We start from the raw sequence: 22113 nt of genomic DNA on the forward strand, positions 1-22113 counted from the left end.
TACGTATACATATTTACTTCTACTTGTACTAGTACTTATACTTAACAAATTTAATAATATCTAAAGTATCGTGCTTGAAAAGGATATTTACTACAGACATACATATATCATAGGTATATGCACATACATACTTTCCTATAAATTGTAGCAGTAAAAATATAGGAAAATAAAATTAAAGCCATTAAACATACACGAATCCACTCAAACAAAGAAAACTTTTGGTTTTTTTTCTACGGCATAACTTTTTTTAAATTAAAAATTAAAATTTTAGAAGTGGTCCAGCCACTTTTTATTATAGCGGCATTTATCAGATTTAAAGAATGTCAACATTTATTACAACCAGATATACTATAAGATACTTATATATGTGAAAAAACGAAGCGCTATTTCAGAAAAAAACTTTAAAAATTATGTAAAAAAAAGTTCAATTTCAATGCCCAAAATCTATCAGAAAAGGTCGGTTTGGTTCCTTGAGGAAAAATCGTGTCGGATAGTAAAATTGATTAATGGTATCTTTATAGATGCTAAAGATTTAATTTTTAAAATTTTTTCAGATAAACAATTTTTTAAATTTCGGTAGATTGTTTTTGAAATTTGTTTATATATAAATAAACACATTAGTAATTACAAAATTAAGAGGTGTCCCATTTAAATTTCAAAAAAAATTTTTTTTTCTCAGCCTTTTATGTATGTGTGTTTGTATGTATAAGCACTTAGGTATCGTTACACAACCTGCCTAAGGTTGACGACAGATTAACAAGATAAAGTTAAAAAAGCCTATGGTTATGATATTTTAATAAAAAAAAACCAATATAAAAATCAGAAATGATTTTGAAAATAAATTTTCATATTCATTTAACGATTTTCCAAATATACAGGGATATACATACATAAATATGTATAAGCAAAATCCCATGCTTAAATCTGCTGCTGAGAACAGTTAATGACAGAGAAATGGAAGAGAAGCGTAAAATTCCCTCATCAAAAACCAAATCGCGAACAAATAAGTGAGAGTACTGCGGATACAAATCAGGAAAACTTCGTTCGCATTTTTTTGAGAAGGTCAAAATAATTCTTCCGTTTGGTCGTTCATTTATCGTGTTAATGTGGCGGTACCGTTCATATACAATCATTTTTTGGATATGTATACTATAACTACATATTTATAATTTGAGGCGTGGAACACGGTTCAAAGGAGAAGATACAGATCTGAATATATGATTTTCGGGAAGATTTCTAGCGACTAATCTTTGCGGTGAGAAGGCAAAATAAGACCAGGTATTTTTTTTACTGCTTTCTCTTTCCCTCAATCAGAAAACAAATGGAGATGGAGCGAGAAAAAAGTCTTTCAACTTTCTTAAAAGAGTACATTTTTAAAGTAAAACTTCGTAGCAAATATGGTTAGAAAGTGAAACTTTATTTAACCTGCAATGGAATGGGAATCTGATAAACCGAATGTAGTCTTTCTTTCTAAACCCGTACTCAAAGAGTAAAGTATATTCGACTTGTGGTTAAAGGATGTGTGCAACGCAGAGAAGGAAACGTTTCCGACCCCATAAAGTATATGTCTTCTTGATCAGCATCAATAATTGAGTCGATATAGCCATATCTGTCTGTCTGTCCGTCTTATTTGACGCCTAGTTCTCAAATATTATAAAAGCTAGAGCAACCAAATTTTGTTTCCAGATTCATGTGATATCACATTGAATCAAGTTTTTTTTCAAAGTTTTTCCTCGGCCTCTTCTGATTTTGTAAAGGACGAAAATCTGTGGCATCCACAATTTTGAAAATACGAGTAAACGCAACACAGTTTCGTAGAGAATGACCATATGGTCGTTACGCCCATACGCAAAGATTTCCGAATCTGGATCAGATCGGATTATTATTATAGCCAGCCGCTACTAATTCTCTTTCTCGCTCGCATACTCTATCTCGTTCAGTGTTAGTGCGCCCCTAGAGGAGGAGATGCAGAACCTACACTGTAAATGTAGATGTAGATGACAGATGTAGCTCACATATATACTGAATGAGTACGGGTATAAAAGTAGAGTCGCCGCCACAGAAGCGACTCACAACGTTCCTTCTCGTTTCTTTTATATATGTACATGCATATTAACGTATGTATGTACATCCTTACATTCGATGAAATCTTTATTTGAACATGTTTGAACTTAATTTATTGTTATAAAAAAATAAAAATAAAATTTACTCAGCTAAAATTCTAATTAAATATTACTCAAGATGTGAAGATCAAAGATTTCAAACAATAAAGAAGGTTCATTTAACTCTGTATCGGTTTGCATAGAGATACACGCAATTGAACTGTAATTTGAAATTACATAAATATTTAAGAGGTTACGAGTTATTAACATCACTTACATACGAGTTTATGCAATTTCTGATGAAAGACAATAAATTAAGATACCTGGTCTATGCTTTGAATTTAAAAATCAATGATCCTTTTATTAACTATCAAAATTAATTATCTATTAACGCTCGTATTGTTTTGTATTAATTTAATATACTGAACAATGATGAAGTCATAAAAAAAATGGTTGTACGATAATAACGACAAATACTGATATACAATATACATAACAGCTAATGCATACAAATGTGAAATACGAGTATATTATTTTAAACATTTAAAACAATAAAATCAAACGAAGAATACTTAAAATAGGAAGCGAATCGAGTCAAATCGAAGAATAAGAATAAACATGAAATACAGGAGAATTGTAAACACTAAACAACCGAAAGATAACAATGTACACTAAGTCTCTATAATAAAATGGAAGTATCGATCAAAGTGTGAAACCTAAAGCTAACAAATCAGAAAACTCTTAAATTTCAAATCAATGTTAACTTAGTTAATAAAACCGTAACAATATTCAATGATCATATTTTAAGCAGTGAAAATGTATATGGTAATTTTATATTATAATACATAATATAGATAAAAATTATAATATTGAATTAAATAAATGAAAATCAAAATATCTGTTTCGGTCACTAATGTCTTTAAGTCCTTCACAACAATAGGAATTCCAGGGTTCAAAAGTAGGTTTTTAAAAGGGATGTATTTATTTAACCGAACTTATATTAGAACATAGGATATGATAGTGAATTCCCCAACTCAATGTTAGAAAGTCTCAAATGGAACTGTCTTAATATTCTCGAGCTATTGATCTCGAGACCTCTGTTGGGAAGCTTAAAGCTTATCTTCTTAAGCTTTCGGCTTCGGCTGAGAGTCAGCTTTGGTGGCGAGAGGCATTGTTTTGGTGAGAGCGACTGATAAGCGATGCGTTGGCCTATGTATGGGAGGGATGCGTCGGCTTGGATTAAGCAGGCGGCCGCAGCTGGCGATCGGTATCGGCTTTCATCTTGAGAACTCACTTGTTTACAAGAGTTCTCCCTTCTATTGGAGTGTGGGAACGATTCTGGATTCTTGATTCTGGGTTGGTCATATGATGGAGTGTGGGAACGAGCTGATAACGGATTAGTCAGCGACGTTCGATTGCATTTCAGAGTTTTGCATGGGACTTCCTGTTAATTTCGGCTTGGACGACTCATTCTTTGTTTATGCACGTGTCGGGGCATCTTCTCATATGTTTATCATACTTTGTTGAATATGTAAACTTAAACAACGCACTGTGTCTTCTCTATTTTCCTTTCTGTTATGCATTATCCAGCACAAGTAAATATGTATGTATGAGTCGCAATGAAGCGGCGTTCTCTCGTCTCCCTTTTTGATTTATATTCCGTCTGCCTTTGACGGACATCTTTTTGCTCTTCATATTTAGTTAAAACGAATATGTAAATTGGGGAAACAATTATTTTTTTAAATCTAATAAATATAATCGCAACAAATATTTAACTTGTTTTTAAATTCATATTTTAGATTTATTCTTTAAATTAAGAAAAGAAAAATTTGTCTCCTACTTTTTGAGAAAAATGTACTTAACTTTGCATTTTAAGCACGTTTTTCTTAATTTTTTCAAAACAGAAAAATGATTCAACTTTGAACAGCGATTATAAATATTTTAAAATGTTTGTTTTGAATAGATTGATCAATTCCTAATTGAATTGTTACAAAACTTTTTCCAAATTCAGCAACACGGTATCCGACTTTTGCAACGAGTTTTCGGAAGACGAGCCACTGTGCATCGTTTAATGTATTGCTTATTAAAATCTATGAAGAGACGGCGGATCTAAACATGGTTAACCAACACTCCGAAAATCACATTTTACCGTTTTACCGTTGCTGGCGTCAAAACAATACTTGTTTTGATATTTTTCAATTTAACATGTAACAAAATTGGAATTAAATACAAAATAAACAAACATTGAATATCCTTTAATCATTTTTTTTAAATATTTGATTGATATTCGCCTAGCTATGAGCATTTAAAAGCAACATATGTTTTCGTTTGTGCATTAACAAACTTTACACCTTTATTTTTACAAGAAACTCTTTTCTGACTTTCGTGGATTGAAAATTTTTAAATTCACCTAAATTCAACTTCATTATTTTTTGTTGTTGTTAATGAAGTTAGTTATCTTTGGTGGTCAAAACAAATAGATATCCTACGTTGGTGCTACAGGACACTCTCCAACAGAGCCAAAAGCGCCAATGAGTAGAAGAACTGGGAAGACTGCAAACACAGTCTGGCCACATACAAAAAATAAACAAGAAAATCAACAATGACCTCTTGGAAAAAATGTTGCACCGAAATCGAGGAAACGTCTGAAGCAGCAAGACTGCGTTAAATCCTCTCAAAGTCTACCCCTTCAGTGGGGTGCATCAAAAGGAACAATGGTACGTGGACTAACTCCAATGAGGAATCCCTACACATCCTTCTAGACAATAATTTCCCGGGCTCGGGAGCCTCGCAGCCTGGCACACATCCATTCAAAACGGAATATTAGCTGCGCAATAAACAGCTTTGACCCGTATATATATTGTCATTCCGGCCCAACTGCAAAGGGCCGAAGATATGGCAATCGACTGGCTTCAATGTATCTTCATAAATATACTCATAGTGGGGAAAATTCCCCACTTAAGGCTTAAGGCAATTACTATTTATTTTTTCACTTTTGAGGTTTGGTTAACGAATTTTAGCTCCACCGTTTATCCATATATTTTTATGAACAATACCTTAAACGACGCCTAATTAATGCGTCTATCTAACTTTTCCCGAGTATTTAAAGTCAAAATTTCAAAAAAAAATTTGAAATTTTAATTTGAAAACTTAATATCTTCCAGGCGTTAAGCTGCAGATACAAAATGGCTGGGTACGATTTATAGTTCCATTTGGCAGCTTTTCAGAACTGCAAAGTTCTATGCAACCAGATATAAGATACTTAAGTTATGTGAAAAATAAAAGCACTAATTTCAGGTAAAATTAGTTTTGAGTCGTTTTGGTCAAACGGCTGCAAGTTGACCGTTTATCCATAGATTTTCATGAGCAATATCTTAGACGACGCCTAATTAATGCGTCCATCTAATACCAAAAATGTTGGCCAAGAATTATTTTTTTTCAACTTTTTCCCAGTTATTAAAGTCAAAATTTCTAAAAAAAAAAAATACCGCAAAAAATGATGAAATTTGAATTTGAAAGCTTAATTTCTTTCAGGCGTTAATACCAGATTTTAAAAAATTCTTAAAGCCTAGTACTCAGATCAAAAAACTGTTTGCTTGCAAACAGATGTCATATATTTTTCGAGCGACCAGTGGTGTGACCAGAGGTGTGCACTGCATTCCGAGCGGTTACACTGCTCAGACCGCTGCTTGGTTTTGTTTAAAGTTAATGAAATGCACTTCTTTGGCTGGGGCCGCTCTTCCCCAGCCATATCCTGGGCTCCCCAATATTTTATTCGCAAGGTAATGTAATATGACTATCATCAGCAGCAGTTGGCGACGCCTCCCGTTCCGGACACAGTGAAGAAGAGATGTTTTGAAAACAATATATGTTTTATATATATGAAAATTAATAAAAATAATAAATTATAATATCCATATAATTGTCATTCATATAATACTGCATTAATTAGATTATATTTTTCTTCATTATTAAAATATTTCATTTAGTTTTTTGTTCTCTTATTGCAATGTTTGCTTCGTGTTTGCTGGCAAAAGATATAAAATTGATATCTTTTTCGAGGTGGGTCGAAACATACCAGCAATACAAGCAAGTACTTCTGATACTTTTCCAGTGTATACCGACCTTTTTGTTTTTTGATCTGAGTACTGCCTTCCGTATAGAGCCTAGAAAACCGTTTTTGCCGTAAAACATTTCTTATCGGTTTCATACGAATATCAACCCTGATTCTGTTCGCTAGGTGTTTTTTCGATCTGAGTACTAGGCTTTAAAAAAAACTACACCATAAAAAAAAAACCATAATTCGTTTAAAATTGGTAAACCCCGAAATCTATCAGAAAAAGTTATTTTGTGCCACAGCCTAATTCTAGTGTTGACTAGAGTAATTAACAAGAAACTGAACTGGAACCATGAACACCAAAGAAAGAGTGAAAAAGACCACGATTGCCCTCTACACTTGCAAAAAGGCTATTGGCTTAAAATGGGGCATGAAACCATGTATAGTCCAATGGATATATCTAGCAATAGTTAGACCAACACTACTCTACGGAGTCGCAGTGTGGTGGCCAGCTCTATCAAAAAGGACTAACACCAAGCAACTGGGAAAGGTACAGTGAACTGCCGCCCTATGCATCAGTGGAGCTCTCCGTACCACCCCAAATGATGCGCTAAATGCTTTATTATGCCTTCAGAGTCTTGACCTAGCAGGTAAGGAGCAGGCAGAAATGGCAGAAATTCGTCTAAGAGACTCAGACCAATGGGTGTCACAGCACACTGGTCACTCATCCATCTTAAATGGAAAAAATATCGTCCCCACAAAAACGGACTACTGTGTTCCGAGGGAATACACAGACACCTCTTTTGAACTGGCTCGAGGGACCACCTGGCCCAGATGGAGCCATAAAATCTTTACAGACGGCTCTAAGCTGGAAAATAAAGTGGGAGGAGGTATCTACCCCGAGCAACTAAACATAAGGCACTCCTTCAGGCTTCCAGACCACTGCAGTGTCTTTCAGGCAGAAGTCAATGCAATCGGGGAAGCTCTGAACTGCATCCAAACAGTTGCCGTCACGGCAACTCCTCTTAATATCTATAGTGACAGCCAAGCTGCGATCAAATCACTTAATGCGATTACATCCAACTCGGCTATCGTAGCAAACTGACGCAAATCTCTACACGAGATGGATCAGCAATTTGTTTTAAGCCTGATATGGGTCCCAGCTCACCGGGACATTGAAGGCAATTGCTTAGCGGATGAACTGGCCAGATCTGGCACTACAATCCCCATCCTCCAAGAGAAGGAGGATATATGTTTATGCCCATGGCCACGTGCAAGCTTATTATAACGGAGCAATTTAGGCAACTAGCCGACAATATGTGGCAACAAGTACCACGATGTCGCATAACTCGGCCAACTTGGCCGACCATAAATAAGAAGCGCGCTTCGGAGCTGTGTAAGCTCAGCAGGAAAATGTGCAGTACCGCCATACGATCCCTTACGGGACATTGACTAATAGGCACTCACGCAAACAGGCTATGTGCCCCTTATAATGATTTTTGCCGTAGCTATAGAGGTATCAGGTGTCACAACGGGCCGAAACCGGCCTACGTGTGTCGAGCTCACAGCTAGTACTGACAGCCACCCTAACATAACCTAACCTAGCTAGCTTTGTAATATTGTAGTTAATACCACTCGGAAATTTTTTACAACAGACCGTTTTAAAAATGTAGTCCAAACTCTGAAGAACACTACTCGATAAAATCGAACATTTTTTCTGTTTTTCGTCGTCTGCCCTTCTGTCCGACCGTCTTGATGAGCGCTTAGATCTCAGAGACAATAAGAGCAAACAAATTTTGTTTCCAGACTCATGTGATATTACACTGTTAAAAATTTTTAGGTTGTATGCCGCCTGATGGGAATTTTAGGTTTCTCAGGGTATTACTCTTCGGTAGTTGCCTTTTTTTATGCCTTTTTTCTTTATGCTTTTTACATATTCTGGTTTATTTTTAATATAACTAAGCTCAAAAGTAGAGCTCCTTACGATTATTTTTATAAGTTCAATATAAAAGAGGTTTTGCTCTCTATATTTGGAGATTTTCTGCTTTTTATTCGGTTGTTAATATACTTTTTGTGTCAATTTTAAATAAAATATTAAAAAGATACCACAAACTAATTTAACCATATTTTTGCGAAACGATTCGGTAAAAAAAAAACAATAAAATTCGACAACTGCATTTATTATGTTTTATAAACTTAAGTATCCTACGTTTGATTAATCTTTGATACGATAAAGTTTCTTACAAATACTAGGGGAGAAGAAAGAACTAGGAAGAAACAAATAGCTACTTTGGTGTAGGTGCTGTGAGACTAATTAAAAAAAAACGGAGGAAAAAATAAATAAAACATATTATTTTTAAAGTGCGAAAAAATAGGTGTACAAAATGTTGAAAAATGTTAGTGTTTCGTTTTCCTTCCAGTGTTGTAATTTTTGGACGAAAATCTGTGGCAGCCACATCTTTAAAGATACTATAAAACTAAAAACGCAGTATCGTATCGCAGTACCAGATTGCCGAATCTTAATCAGATCGGAATATTATAATAGCCAGAATAAAGAAATTAATTTTCAGGTGCCAAATTTGGTTGCCCTAGCTCTTATAGTCTCTGAGATCTAGGCGCTCAACAAGACAGACAGACGGACAGACAGACATGGCTATATCGACTCGGCTATTGATGCTGATCAAGAATATATATACTTTATGGGGTCGGAAACGTTTCCTTCTCTGCGTTACACACATCCACTTTTACCACAAATCTAATATACCCCTTAACTCTTTTTTGAGTACGGGGATAAAAAGTCGTGTTTTCTTAGATAGACCAACTTTTTATTAGACGGCCCTCCTATTCTAGCATTTATTCAAACAAATTGACACGGAATGTTTGACTCGGCTAATCAACAGTGTTTCAAATGTCTGACCAAACTTTTGATATCCTCTGCAAAGGTATAAGAAGACTATTAAATACGAATATTTCCAAGGCGTGTATAACAAAACTCATTTTATTTATTACAAAAAAGAAAACGATTTTTTGGAACACTTAGGGGTAGAAAGTTTTCTTAAAGCGGTCTTCACGATTCTTACGGCCGCCCGGTCTCACCGCCCGCGGTACATACTCTTTGTCGTGTTTTTCAAGTGTTCGACGCCAAGGGTTTATGTCCAGCTCAAAGAAGCGTCGTTTTGCCTCCATGGCGCGAGTCTTATGGTCTATCTTGTATAACTTCTCCCACAAGTAGATCTCGGGCAGCTGAAGATGACGGGGTCGCTTGGAACACAAATGCTTAAAAGTTTTGTCAATAAAATCGCGCTGGTGCGTATTCTCATAGTCAGAGGTGCGAGCAGTCACATACGGGTGGAGCTCGTTGGCTGCGCGCTCGACCTTTGGGACGTTTGTATACAATCGGAGCAGCTGCTTCAGCGTAGCATCATTGAAGTCCACACACTTTCCCTTTTCTGATATCTCGGCGTAGAGCGGAAGAGGCGGTGTACCTCGACAGCAGTTCACTCGGGGATTTTCGTCTACTTGGTTGCCATGCAGAAGCAACGTGTTTAGTTGGTACTCGTAGAAACTCCATTCTCGACCATTTGTGATCACAGTTTGGGTATTCATAGGGTAAGTGAGATCGTTATATGTATTGAAGCCGTTGTAATTGGCCTGCGCTAATAGCCATGCGTATGAGGACTTTATAGCCAGTGCATTAAGCGCTTCTTGCAAGTCGCAGTCCCCATATGCCTTATGACGCATCTGGAGGAAAGCCCGCGATTGAAACGAGATTAATCCAAAGTTGGCCCCGTTAGCACTGGGCCAATAGCCTGGGACATTGACTGCATGCTGGTACGTGGTTGTGTAGCCCAAAGTACGGGCATCATGGTTAAATCGTGGTAGCTGTCGGGCTAGGTCCATATTTTCACTTTCCCCTTCTGTCATCCACGGGCACAGCTGCTGACGATGACGCAGCGCCAAGTAAGGAGCCCCGGTATATTGGACCAATCTATCGAAGCTTTCACTAGCATCGTCTTTTTGCCAGCCCCGACCTTTTTTTGACTTTTCCACATTTTTTGGAGGATCCACCCCGCCAACTGCCCAGAAGGCCTCGTGGCGTGGATTGTAGTCCACCTCGACATCATTTAGATGCGGATAATCAGCGCTGAGGACCTGCTGTAAGGCTCTGTTAACCTGCTCTACAATAATTTGCGTCAGCTGGAATTCGCGGGAAACAGAATCAGAGGGCACAATGTCGGGTAACGTCGCTTTGTGGCTACATGAAATTTTTGGAAGCTCATATTAGTTTAGAACTGTTTAATATGTTTAACTTACTTATAGAAGTCGTGTGCCAGTTCTAGAGCGTCAATAATATCATTTCGGGCTTTTTTTAGAATATCATCTGAACTTAATTCCGTCTGCTCGTATTCATTGGCAGTTGGTAGTGGCAACTCTTCTAGTACTGTACGCGTGTAATGTTGCGTGACTGGTAATGCGTTGTATGGAATTTTGTTGTCGTTGAAGTCGACCACTTTGTATCCATAATAACGAGGCATATTTACTTTGATGATTTTTTCTTCTACTGTCGCCACTTGACGAATTTCTTCATGCCAATCACTGGCTGCTCTGCGCTTAAGCGCCTTGTATGTGAGATCCCGAATTGGTGGATACTCAGGCTGGGAAGTGTATTCATTATTTGTCCCAGACGATGCTTGGGATTCTGCTTGAGGCTGCGCGGCCATAAATCGTATATACGATGCACGCAACTGATTTACACGACTTAACCTAAGCATGTTTGCAGGCCCTTAAGTTTCTTCTAGAATCTTGTAATTTAATTGTTGCGGCTCGAGGTTATGTTATGACATTGAACAGCGATGTGTTTTAGGTTCGATAGATAAGAATATAGTGATGTGTCTCCACTACACTTCAATTAAGGACTGCGAAACCAGATGTAATGACCTTAAAGACTAGTCCTCAGTTCCGAAATAAATGCAATATATTTTGCTATTGACCGAGTGTGACCAGTCAGCTGTGTTTTTTTTTAAATTTGTTTAAGCATAGTACTCATATCCAAAACATTTTGCTAGCAAAATTTTCCATATACCTTTTTAGCGGCCAGTGGTGTGCCCAGAGTATGCACTGTATTCCGTACGGTTACACTGTTCAGGCAGCTGCTTGGTTTTGTTTAAAGTAAACAAAGTTAATGAAATGCACTTCTTCGGCTGTGGTCGCTCTTTCCCAGGCATATATGTATGTCTGGCTATCAGCAGCAGCAGATGGCGATGTCTCCTGTGCATCCGTCGGCGACAGCCGTGAATAAAACATGTTTTGAAAACAATATTTGTTTTATATTCATAAAAATTAATAAAACTAATAAATTTAAATATGCAAATATTTTCCTTCATATTACTGCATAAATTAGGTTCTATTTGTCTTCATTATTTAAATATTTAATTTGGTTTTTGGTTTTTTGTTCTCATTTTGTGTTGTGTTACGTTTGTGTTTTCTAGAGTACCAAGCGGAAGATAGAACATTGATATCTTTTCGAGCGGCTAGCAAACATACCAACGAATACCAGCATCGGCTGCTTTTCTAGTATCTTTCTGCTTGTTTTTTCTTTGACCTGAGTACTGCCCGCCGTACAGACCCTAAAAAACAGTTTGTGCCCGAAAAAAATTTCTTATCGGCTTAATACGAATCAACCCTGATTCTGTTCGCGAGCTGATTTTTCGGATCTGAGTACTAGGCGTTAACACAGCGTTTATATAGTTACAAAGTTGTTTTATGGCTTCTCACGTAATGAGAACACCCTTTTTGTGTGTTTGATGACAATATGACAAGCAATCGGAAAATATAAATATGAAGACATAAGCTTTTCCACATGGTTATGTGTAATTGCAGTTGCACGGGAGGTGTCACCATCTGCTGCTGTTGATAGCCAGACACATTCCTTTGGCAATAAAATTTTGGGGAGCCTGGGAAAGAGCGACCCCAGCTGAAGAAGAGAATTTCATTAACATTGCTTACTTTAAACAAAATCAAACAGCTGTCTGAGCAGTGTAACCATACGGAATGCAGTGCACTACTGGTCGCTACTGGCCGCTAGAAGAATGACATAATTTTGCTAGCAAACAGTTTTTGGATCTGAGTACTAGGCTTAGTAGAGGAAAGAACAGAACACCGCAGCCGGATGAAATTTTCCTGACATTTATGAAGACACATTGGGATACTTCAGTACATAGCAATTTTAAGATATGAATTGAATGAATGAATGTTGAGCCCACTAAATTCTGCTTCCTCAAGGCTACAAGAAAATAAATCACATCAATTATAAACATTTACCGGAACGCCTAAAAACAACGAGTAAGCTCTTTGGTTGAAAACTTAAAATAGAGTAAAGAACAGGAGCCTGTCTGACTATGTTTAATATATCTAGAACTATATTGTCCCAAAATCGTATACATGATGCATTCCTTAAATTTTGTGTAGTCGGCTGTATGTAACATATCGGCGGATATAAGTGAAACAAAAATTTCAAAGAAAAAGTAGTTTCAAGAATACCATTATTGGGAAAGATATCGTCATTTGTTCAGCGTGCATATGATATAGCTTTTTACCAAAACATTAAACAAATTTAAGTTAGAGCCTTGCTCATATAGAAATCCTGATATTTCCCCTCCCTAACCCCTGTGCCACATTTAATTAAAACATACCACATAATGGTGTACAGGGCCAGGTGGGTTCTTATCTTATCATTCAAAATGGACACGGGTCGACAGTCCAAACTTATCGAAGAAGCGTATATATCTGTAACACATAGTATTGATAAACTAAAAGAGCAACGTCACTTGTGCATAATTAACAGACAAACAAGGAAAACTTAGAGCTATGTCCAACGTACCTATATCCAAAGTGGTCAGGTCATTAAATGAGGAACGAACCCGGGAGTGGCTGGCAGCACAGGCTGCTCCAGATGAGGATGAGGTAGAATCAATTGCCGAATCATCGGTTGTGGACAGCCTGGATTATGAATACAGCGAATACACCCAGGATGATGATGATGATGATGACGAAGACCAAAACACAGCAGAGGAAATCAGTACCATGACATTGGGCACTCCAATCAGTGAGTATATTCTTAAATTAGCAGCATAAATTATGGTACTGCACATTTAAACATATTGGTAATACAATTATCTGACCAGAAATATCATCCAACAGCTGCGACCAAGCGTTCCAAAATTAGTGACACTTTACGAGACCTTATGAACTCTATCAACAGTATTCAAACAGTGGGAAATGTTAACATCAGTAATTCCACAAATGTACATATTGGTAATGTGACCAACATCAATGGCAACATACAGATAATAGCAAACAGCTTGAGTCGAGCTCGACACGAGCGTCGAAAAACTTCGCTCACAGAGGTTCCAGCTCCAGACATTGAACCAAACAATAACAATAACAGCGAAGACGAAACGGAAGAGCGAGTTTGCTCAGATGTTTTCATCAATAGTCAAAGTAAACTTTGTTTTCAGGTTCTACAGTTTAGCGTAGTTACATATGTATATTATTTTCAGAGTTCAAAATACCAAAGGAGCTGTGTTCCATTATTCCCCGACATTCCTGGCTGGCCCAAACTCCCATGGAAAAGCCAGAAGTACTACAGCGACCCGTTAAATATGTGGTGATTTGTGAGTTTTTAAGCTACATAAGGAATCAACGAGCTATCATAACCATTCATACGCATTATCATCAAAATACCACGTCGCACACATTATCATTGATTTCACAGGAAGATAATAATTTTAAAGTAAGGCACAACCCAATTTGCCCACGGAACATCGCTGATCCATACAGCCTAGTTCTCAGAGACTAAGATAACTAGAGCAACCAAATTTTTTATCCGAAGATATCAAATTGTGACGTGTATTTCATAATTTTGTCTGCTGCAACCATAATTTTAAAGATACGTGAAAACCGAATCATAGAAAATTACCATATCTACCAGATTGTATAACCGATTCTGACGTTATCAAGCGAAAATTCAATATCAATTTTGTGTTCAGTCCAGCATGTCCAATGATATTTTTATACCCGTACTCAAAAAAGAGTTAAGGGGTATATTAGATTTGTGTTAAAAGTGGATGTGTGTAACGCAGAGAAGGAAACGTTTCCGACCCCATAAAGTATATATATTATTGATCAGCATCAATAACCGAGTCGATGTAGCCATGTCTGTCTGTCCGTCTGTCTGTCTCGATGAGCGCCTAGATCTCAAAGACTATAAGAGCTAGGGCCACCAAATTTGGTTTCCAGACTCATGTGATATCCCACTGCTACAAGTGTATTTAAAAAATTTGCCACGCCCCCTTCCGCCCCCACAAAGGACGAAAATCTGTGGTAGGCACATTTTTAAAAATACGATATAACTAAAAACGCAGTATCGTAGAGAATGCCCATATCTACCAGACTGCTGAATCAGATCGGATCATAATTATAGCCAGAATGACGAAATTAATTTTCAGTTGCTTCCCCTGCCCCCTCCTGCCAACGACAACGCAACTCATTTTCCTTCTCGCTCGCACACTCTGCCGCGTTCAGTGCGCGAGCAACCCCTAGCGGAGGAGATGTAGAATCTAAATGGTACATACATATATAATCTACATGTTATATGTATAATATACATAATATATGTAGATGTAGATAACAGATGTAGCAAAAAAAATGTAAAAAGTAAAATTTTTCTTTTAATTCTAAAATTCTAAAAAATCAATTGTTCAAAAATGTAAATACTGACTGAGTACAGGTATAAGTAGAGTCGCGTCCCCAGAAGCGACTCACACGTTCCTTCTCTTTTTTTTCATGATTTTGGGTGGTAATCGGATTTCTGTGAAAGCCAAAAATATTTTTTTTAGTCTATCTTACCATATAATACAAAAGTATTTTTCGTCACTGACACAGGCCAATAAACAGGAAGAAACGTGTGAGTCGCTTCTGTGGACGCGACTCTACTTTTATACCCGTACTCAGTCAGAATATAAATTTGTGAGATTATGATTTATATAGAATTTTAAAATATTTTACATATTAAATTTTGTTGCTACATCCGCCATCTTCATCTACAATGTAGATTCTGCATCTTCTCCGCGAAAGTTCCCGCACTGCACAGGGCAGAGTGTATGCGAGCGGGAAAGAGAATGAGTAACGTCTGAAGCGCCGAGAGGGACTTTCTTCATTATGGCTATAATAATGATCCGATTGGATTCAGATTCGGAAATCTGGTAGCCATGGTGATTCTCTGCGATATTGCTTTTTCCGTTTTCCGGTATCTTCAAAATGTTGGCTGCCACAGATTTTCGTCCTTTGTGGGGGAGGAAGGGGACGTGGCGAAATTTTGATTTACACTTGTAGCAGTGTGATATCACATAAGTCTGGAAACAAAATTTCTCTAGCTCTTATAGTCTCTGATATCTAGGCGCTCATCATGACGGACGGACAGATAGACATGGCTATATCGACTCGGCTATTGATGTTGATCAAGAATATATATGTTTCATGGGGTCGGAATCGATTCCTTCTCTGCGTTGCACACATCCACTTTTACCACAAATACAATATACCCCATAGCTCTTTTAGCACGGGTATTAAAAAGTCAAAATTTGCACCCTGTTGTGGACACTCCTAAACAATCCGCTTAAAATAAAAATATGAATGGAAATCAGCCCAAATAAATATGAAATGAAACTTTATTTATTTTAAAATCCTTCACTGGCATAAAGAACAAAAAAATATAACACTTTTCACATTACTCATCGAAATCAGGAGCGCAATGCTTTCACATGCATGCATTGTGTTTCTGTGCTTTTAGCGCATTAAAAACAAATGTTTGTAGATTAAATCATTTTTCCGGTGTTGACTTGGCTAAAAACACGGAAACTGAAGAACAACAGTAATAAAATCAGTTACGTCAACATCAACACCGATATTATGCAGTTTCTCAACCAAATACACGAAGTTAATACAACAAAACCAGGGTGTCTACAACTGGGATCTTGAAGTGTGTTATCACAAGGCCTGACAGCCATGTTATGCATAGATTTTGGTTAAACATGACGATAAATCACAGGCTAAAATGACAACATCGCGCTTAAAAAATAATAACAGTCACTTTGACGTTTTTATTTCTTTAAATTTTCTTTATTATGCTCACAGCACCTACACCAATGTAGATATTTGTTTCGTGCATTGTCAACAAATATGAGTCACAATACTAAAATATATTGCATTAGTTACATAAATCACAAGATTAGCTTCCTTACTTATTTTTACTTTAATATAAATATTCCTAACAGTACACACGGCCACCGAGAGTTCCGAGAAACGCGCCATTAATGTGCGTCTAATCCGTGACATGCAGGTGAGTTCTAGGCAAATCAAAATATTATGATTTCATAAATTTTTAATTGGTATGTTTACACTACTCGACAAAACCGAAATTTTTTTTCCTCAAGGATCCAAACCGACTTTTTCTGATAGATATGGGGCTTTAAAATTTTTAAAAGAATTATGGTTTTTTTTCTATGGCAGAACTTTTTTTTGAAGAATTTTTGAAGTCTGGTATTTTTTTTTAAAGCTTTTTTCAGAGGGTAGCGCTTGTTTTTTTCACATAACTCTAGTATCTTTCATCTGGTTGTTAAGTACTTTGCTATTTTGAAAAGGTAATTAAAACAGCTAGAAGTTAAGCCCAAATATTTTGTGATTTCAGCTTACCGTCTGGGAAATACCAAGCATTGAAATGCAAAAATGATGATTTTTGTGCGGTATTTTTTACGAAATTTTGACTTTAAAAACTCAGGAAAATTATATCCTGTGTTCTCTATTTTTTTGTGTAAAGGTGCATTAATTTGGCGTCGTTTAAGGTAGCTGTTTTAATTACCTTTTCAAAATAGCAAAGTTCTTTACAACCAGACGTAAGATACTAAAGTTATGTGAAAAAAACTATCGCTACCTCTGAAAAAAGCTTTAAAAAAATACCAGTTTTCAAAAAAATTTCAAAAAAAAGTTCTGCCATAAAAAAAAAAAAAATCATCAAACCATTTCTAAGCCCCAAATCTTTAATAAAAAGTTGGTTTTGTTCCTTGAGGAAAAATCGTTTTGTCCAGTGTTATTAGGTCTACGAATAGGATATAGTCTACTTTTTACCTTCCTACCACCACCCACCATTTTTTAATCGCAATTTTAGTATTTTTGTATGAAAAATATTCAATATTTGTCTGTTTGATTTGTGTCATAATATTCTAATTAGTATTTGGTCAATTTTTGTGTAGAGAAGTAAACATACAAAATAGTAGAGCAAAAAAATCAGGCGAACGAATACAAGATAACGAAAATGTACGTGTGGGCATGTAGCAATAGCGTGAATCTTAATGACAAGAGATACGAAATCAAACGAGAAGGAACGTGTGAGTCGCTTCTAGGGACGCGACTCTACTTATACCCGTACTCAGTCAGTATATACATTTTTGAGCATATGATTTTTTTGAATTTTAGAAAAAAAAATAAACATTTTACATTTTTTTGCTACATCTGTTATCTACATCTACATATATTATGTATATTCTACATCTAACATGTAGAATATACATGTACCATTTAGATTCTACATCTCCTCCGTTAGGGGTTGCTCGCGCACTGAACGCGGCAGAGTGTGCGAGCGAGAAAGAGAATCAGAAGCGTCAGCAGCGCTGGAGAAGGAGAGGGAACCAACAGAAAATTAATTTCTTCATTCTGGCTATGATTATGATCCGATCTGATTCAGATTAGATGTACCGGCCCCTCTGCTCGAATTGTCTTTTTATACCCGTACTCAAAAAAGAGTTAAAGGGGTATATTAGATTTGTGGTAAAAGTGGATGTGTGTAACGCAGAGAAGGAAAATTTTCCGACCCCATAAAGTATATATATTCTTGATCAGCATCAATAGCCGAGTCGATATAGCCATGTCTGTCTGTCCGTCTGTCTGTCTGTCTGTCTGTCTGTCCGTCTGTCTGTCTGTCTGTCCGTCTTGTTGAGCGCCTAGATCTCAGAGACTATAAGAGCTAGGGCAACCAAATTTGGTTTCCAGACTTATGTGATATCACACTGCTACAAGTGTATTTCAAAATTTCGCCCCGCCCCCTTCCGCCCACACAAAGAACGAAAATCTGTGGCAGGCACATTTTTAAAGATACGATAAAACTAAAAAAGCAGTATCGTAGAAAATGCCCATATCTACCAGATTTCCGAATCTGAATCAGATCAGAGCATAAATTTAGCCAGAATGAAGAAATTCATTTTCAGTTGCTACCCCCGCCTCCACCAGCCAGAGACCCGCTACTCATTCTCTTTCTCGCTCGCACACTCTGCCGCGTTCAGTGCGCGAGCGCCCTCTAGCGACAAATATGTAGAATCTAAATGGTACATGTGTAATCTACATGTTAGATGTAGAATATACATAGTAGATGTAGATAATAGATGTAGCAAAAGAAAAGTAAAATGTAAATTTGAAAATTCTAAAAAATCATAAGCTCAAAAATGAATGTACTGACTGAGTACGGGTATAAGTACAGTCGCGTCCCCAGAAGCGATTCACACGTTCCTTCTCGTTTTTTATCCTTATGTTTCATTTACTAATCGTTTCTGACAACAAAAAACAGCTGACCCATAAAAAATATATATTCTTGATCAGCATCAATAGCCGAGTCTATATAGCCATGTCTGTGTATCCGTTCGTCTGTCCGTCTTGTTTTTCGCCTAGTTCTTAGAGACTTAAAAAGCAAGAGCAACCAGACCAAACCAACCAGACTCATGTAAAATCACACTGTATTTAAAATTTTCGCCCCGCCCCCTTCCGACCCCACAAAGTACAAAAATCTGTGGCATCCACAATTTTGAACATACGAAAAAACGAAAACACGCTATCGTAGAGAATGACCATATCTACCTGTTTGTTGAATCTGGATCAGATCGGATTATAGTTATAGTCAGAATGAAGAAATTAATTTTGGCTCACCCCATTCCATAACCTCACATAGTACATATAAACTGACTGAGCTCGGGTATAAAAGTTGAGTCGCGGCCACAGCAGCGACTCACAACGTTCCCTCTCGTTTTTAAATATTTTTTTTTATTTATATGGTTTTTACTGGTTTCTGAAATATTCTTTAAATTTTTAATGTTAAATTGTGTTGCGCTCCTAATTTATTTAAGGAAAAATTGTTTACGAAACACTTAAGTAAACTTTCTAATATATGTAAGCACAAACTATAAAATATAATATAAACTTTCAACCTGCCGTCGCACAGTGTTGCCTCAGTCGAAAGAGGTGACAAAAGTCGTTGTCTGAGTGAGCGCTTTGGATCATTTTAATACACGCATTTGATAGAGAATTTTCTAAGCATTTAAAAATATTTAAGAAAATCGGAGTTTTGGTTTGGGAGATATGAGCATTCAAAGTTGACCATTTTTTCAATGAACATTTTCTATGCACATACTGCCTCTATTACATAGGCCGAATAAAAAGTAAACCATGTCATGTATAATATATGTTTTGTTCTCTATTTTTAGGTATACTTACAGGTAAAATTTTTCAATTCGACCAAAAAATCAATCTAGTTTTTCAATTTACATACAAAAATATGCACTGGCAACAAAGTTCCTCTTGGTCTATCTATTGTGAAGCTTTTAGACATTATAGCACCATGTACTCGTGCAGACTAAATTTTTTTCCTTTTAAATTCAGTTAATTTTATTTTATCTTGTTTCGGTCAAAAGTTATTAATTTAGCCAGCTGAAATGGCCGAAGCCCCCACTGTGCGTCGTACAAGTGCATTAAAAAAATATTTGGATTTTACAAATGCTTACCAATTTTTAATAATTTTGAATAAGTGAGAGATTCAATATCTATTTAGACCACCTATACTGTATACATATTCACTTAAGGCTTTAGTTTTGGGCCTAAATGGTATCTTATCCTAATTTTATTTATCACCACATATATTAGAGGAATGTTTCGTTAAATGATATTTGATCACATTTTCAGTGCTTTCACATCGAGTCGCGGAGATGGAATGACATTGCTTATAACTTTCTTATTGGTTGTGATGGCAACATCTACGAAGGACGCGGGTGGCATGCGGTTGGGGCGCACACATTGGGATACAACAGGATCGCACTGGGCATCAGTTTCATCGGTTGCTTCATGCGAGAATTGCCCACGCCGGATGCTTTAAACATGTGCCGTAATCTTTTGGCCCGCGGTGTGGGGGATGGGCACATTGCACCCGATTATCGACTTATCTGTCACTGCCAATGCAACTCAACGGAAAGTCCAGGCCGGCGGCTGTATGAGGAGATACAGGCCTGGCCACATTTCTACAATATTGAGAAGGAGAAACAGTAGTCTTACTGCATTTAAAAAGCTGTTGTTACTTCTCTTGCGATACCCTTACATGATCGGTTCGGACAAATATTCTATGGCTTTGATATTTGTTTGTTGAATAAAGTTCTATATTGAAACTAACATTGTTTTTTTTTAATAGTTTAATTCAACACATTTAGTTTGATGTAAGGATTAAAATTGAATTATGGAATCCCCGCGGCATTCACAAATCGGTACTTCTGATAAGTCCCTGGGACCAACGTTTAGGATTCCGACTGGGTTTGGCGCGCTGTACGAAAAGAAAAAATAAGTTAAAGCAATATAAACAGACAAAAAAAAGACCATATCTAGTAGCAGGTTTCTCAACGCTTGTATGTTAGGGTCACAGTTCTATCCATTAAATGGGTAGGGATTAAGACACTCAAAACGAATGTGAGCAAGTATTTCAGATTTATAAATTCGCACAGGTGTTAGTAAGATGGTTAACAAATTAAACAAGACGAAAAAATTATTTGGGGTTCAGGACTCACACCTGTCTCGAGAGCCAAAATTGGGCGAACTTAAGCCTTTTCGTCTGTAATAATACATAAAAATACAACAAAATGTGTCAGATCCAAACGAAATCAGCATGAACGTTTGATTGACTGTCCTGATATAACCCGTCTATGCCTGCTTCGGGACAAATAATCGTTAAGACTCCAGCAAATCCAACTTTTGCTGAATATCTTTACATTATGTAATGTATATGTTCTAGTAGCCGTTTTAGACGGTCCCGTAAAAATCTGAAATTGTAGAGCCTGAAAATACGGGATAATACTTACGAGCTGGCCTGCCGTTGGCCCATGGAGTAAATTTCACATGGCTTGCATTACGTTTGGCTGCATCTGCACGCAACTCCGTGCGCAAGGCTTCACGGAGAACTCGGGCTGCAATGTTCGAGTATTGGATGTAGCTGCAATTGGAAAGATATCAAACAATTACGTAATAATTATAATTTAAATATAACTATAGCCGCAACTGAAAAGCATCTGCTTTGTAGCGTACAACTTAAAAATCCTTACGTAATTCCAGCAGCTCTCCAGGCGTTGGTCATTTTGATAAATTTTGTATGCAAAATATTTTCGTCTTGGAACAAAAATTTCAGCTAGTGCGTGCGAACTAGGTGGGCTCGGAATATGCTAGATATATAACTATCGATATAACGCCAACTTGACATTCACCACGATCGATTTGAAATATAAATGCTATTGACGGTATTTCTGCTAGTGCAGGAAATAGTGAATTTCAGCTGTCGTTTGACGGTTGCTACTGCGCTGGCAGTCAATCTATTTAAAATCTAAACTAAAGCACATATTTCTCTAGCTCACACAGCATGCTACTCCACTCCCATAAGGTTTTTATTTCTGGTCTCACAGCCATTAAGTGTAGTGGAATACGACCATTTTCTTTAAACTATCGATAAATCGAAATCAAAATATTGATGTCTAAATAGTCTCGTCACTAATATGGTACAACATATAAACAAAAATACATATGGACATACATAAATTAAAG

General features: G+C 36.8%; 3 protein-coding genes across 9 annotated transcripts; 1 reads left to right on the forward strand and 2 right to left on the reverse strand.

Moving 5' to 3' along the window:
• Positions 1 to 9141: 9141 nt before the first annotated feature.
• Positions 9142 to 11031, reverse strand: LOC111075294 (28S ribosomal protein S30, mitochondrial). The gene is made up of 2 exons (XM_022368481.2): positions 10474 to 11031; positions 9142 to 10414 (listed from the first exon to the last, which is right to left on the reverse strand). Exons 1-2 carry the CDS (start codon positions 10929 to 10931, stop codon positions 9196 to 9198), a joined length of 1677 nt encoding a protein of 558 aa, XP_022224173.2. The 5' UTR covers positions 10932 to 11031; the 3' UTR covers positions 9142 to 9195.
• A 1668-nt stretch (positions 11032 to 12699) lies between these two features.
• Positions 12700 to 20700, forward strand: LOC111075288 (peptidoglycan-recognition protein LE). Of its 6 annotated transcripts, none has more exons than XM_022368471.2 (7): positions 12700 to 12874; positions 13004 to 13264; positions 13360 to 13659; positions 13719 to 13951; positions 16494 to 16558; positions 19746 to 19757; positions 20221 to 20301. In XM_022368471.2, the coding sequence occupies exons 2-5, from the start codon at positions 13027 to 13029 to the stop codon at positions 16542 to 16544; spliced, it is 822 nt and encodes a 273-aa protein (XP_022224163.1). In that variant the 5' UTR covers positions 12700 to 12874; positions 13004 to 13026; the 3' UTR covers positions 16545 to 16558; positions 19746 to 19757; positions 20221 to 20301. The 6 variants fall into 6 exon arrangements, with proteins under 6 accessions (XP_022224163.1, XP_022224162.1, XP_022224159.1 ...); XM_022368467.2 differs by having other exon boundaries at positions 12701 to 12874; positions 13719 to 13832; positions 20221 to 20700; XM_022368470.2 differs by lacking the exon at positions 19746 to 19757 and having other exon boundaries at positions 20221 to 20307.
• On the reverse strand, positions 20666 to 21746 carry LOC111075291 (protein stunted). Of its 2 annotated transcripts, XM_041595660.1 has the most exons (4): positions 21621 to 21746; positions 21381 to 21511; positions 21092 to 21133; positions 20666 to 20848 (listed from the first exon to the last, which is right to left on the reverse strand). In XM_041595660.1, exons 1-3 carry the CDS (start codon positions 21650 to 21652, stop codon positions 21120 to 21122), a joined length of 177 nt encoding a protein of 58 aa, XP_041451594.1. In that variant the 5' UTR covers positions 21653 to 21746; the 3' UTR covers positions 20666 to 20848; positions 21092 to 21119. The 2 variants fall into 2 exon arrangements, with proteins under 2 accessions (XP_041451594.1, XP_022224167.1); XM_022368475.2 differs by lacking the exon at positions 21092 to 21133.
• Positions 21747 to 22113: the final 367 nt, after the last annotated feature.

Source organism: Drosophila obscura, unplaced genomic scaffold (genome assembly GCF_018151105.1).
Source record: "Drosophila obscura isolate BZ-5 IFL unplaced genomic scaffold, ASM1815110v1 contig_74, whole genome shotgun sequence".
In the NCBI taxonomy this organism is placed as follows: Eukaryota; Metazoa; Arthropoda; class Insecta; order Diptera; family Drosophilidae; genus Drosophila; species Drosophila obscura.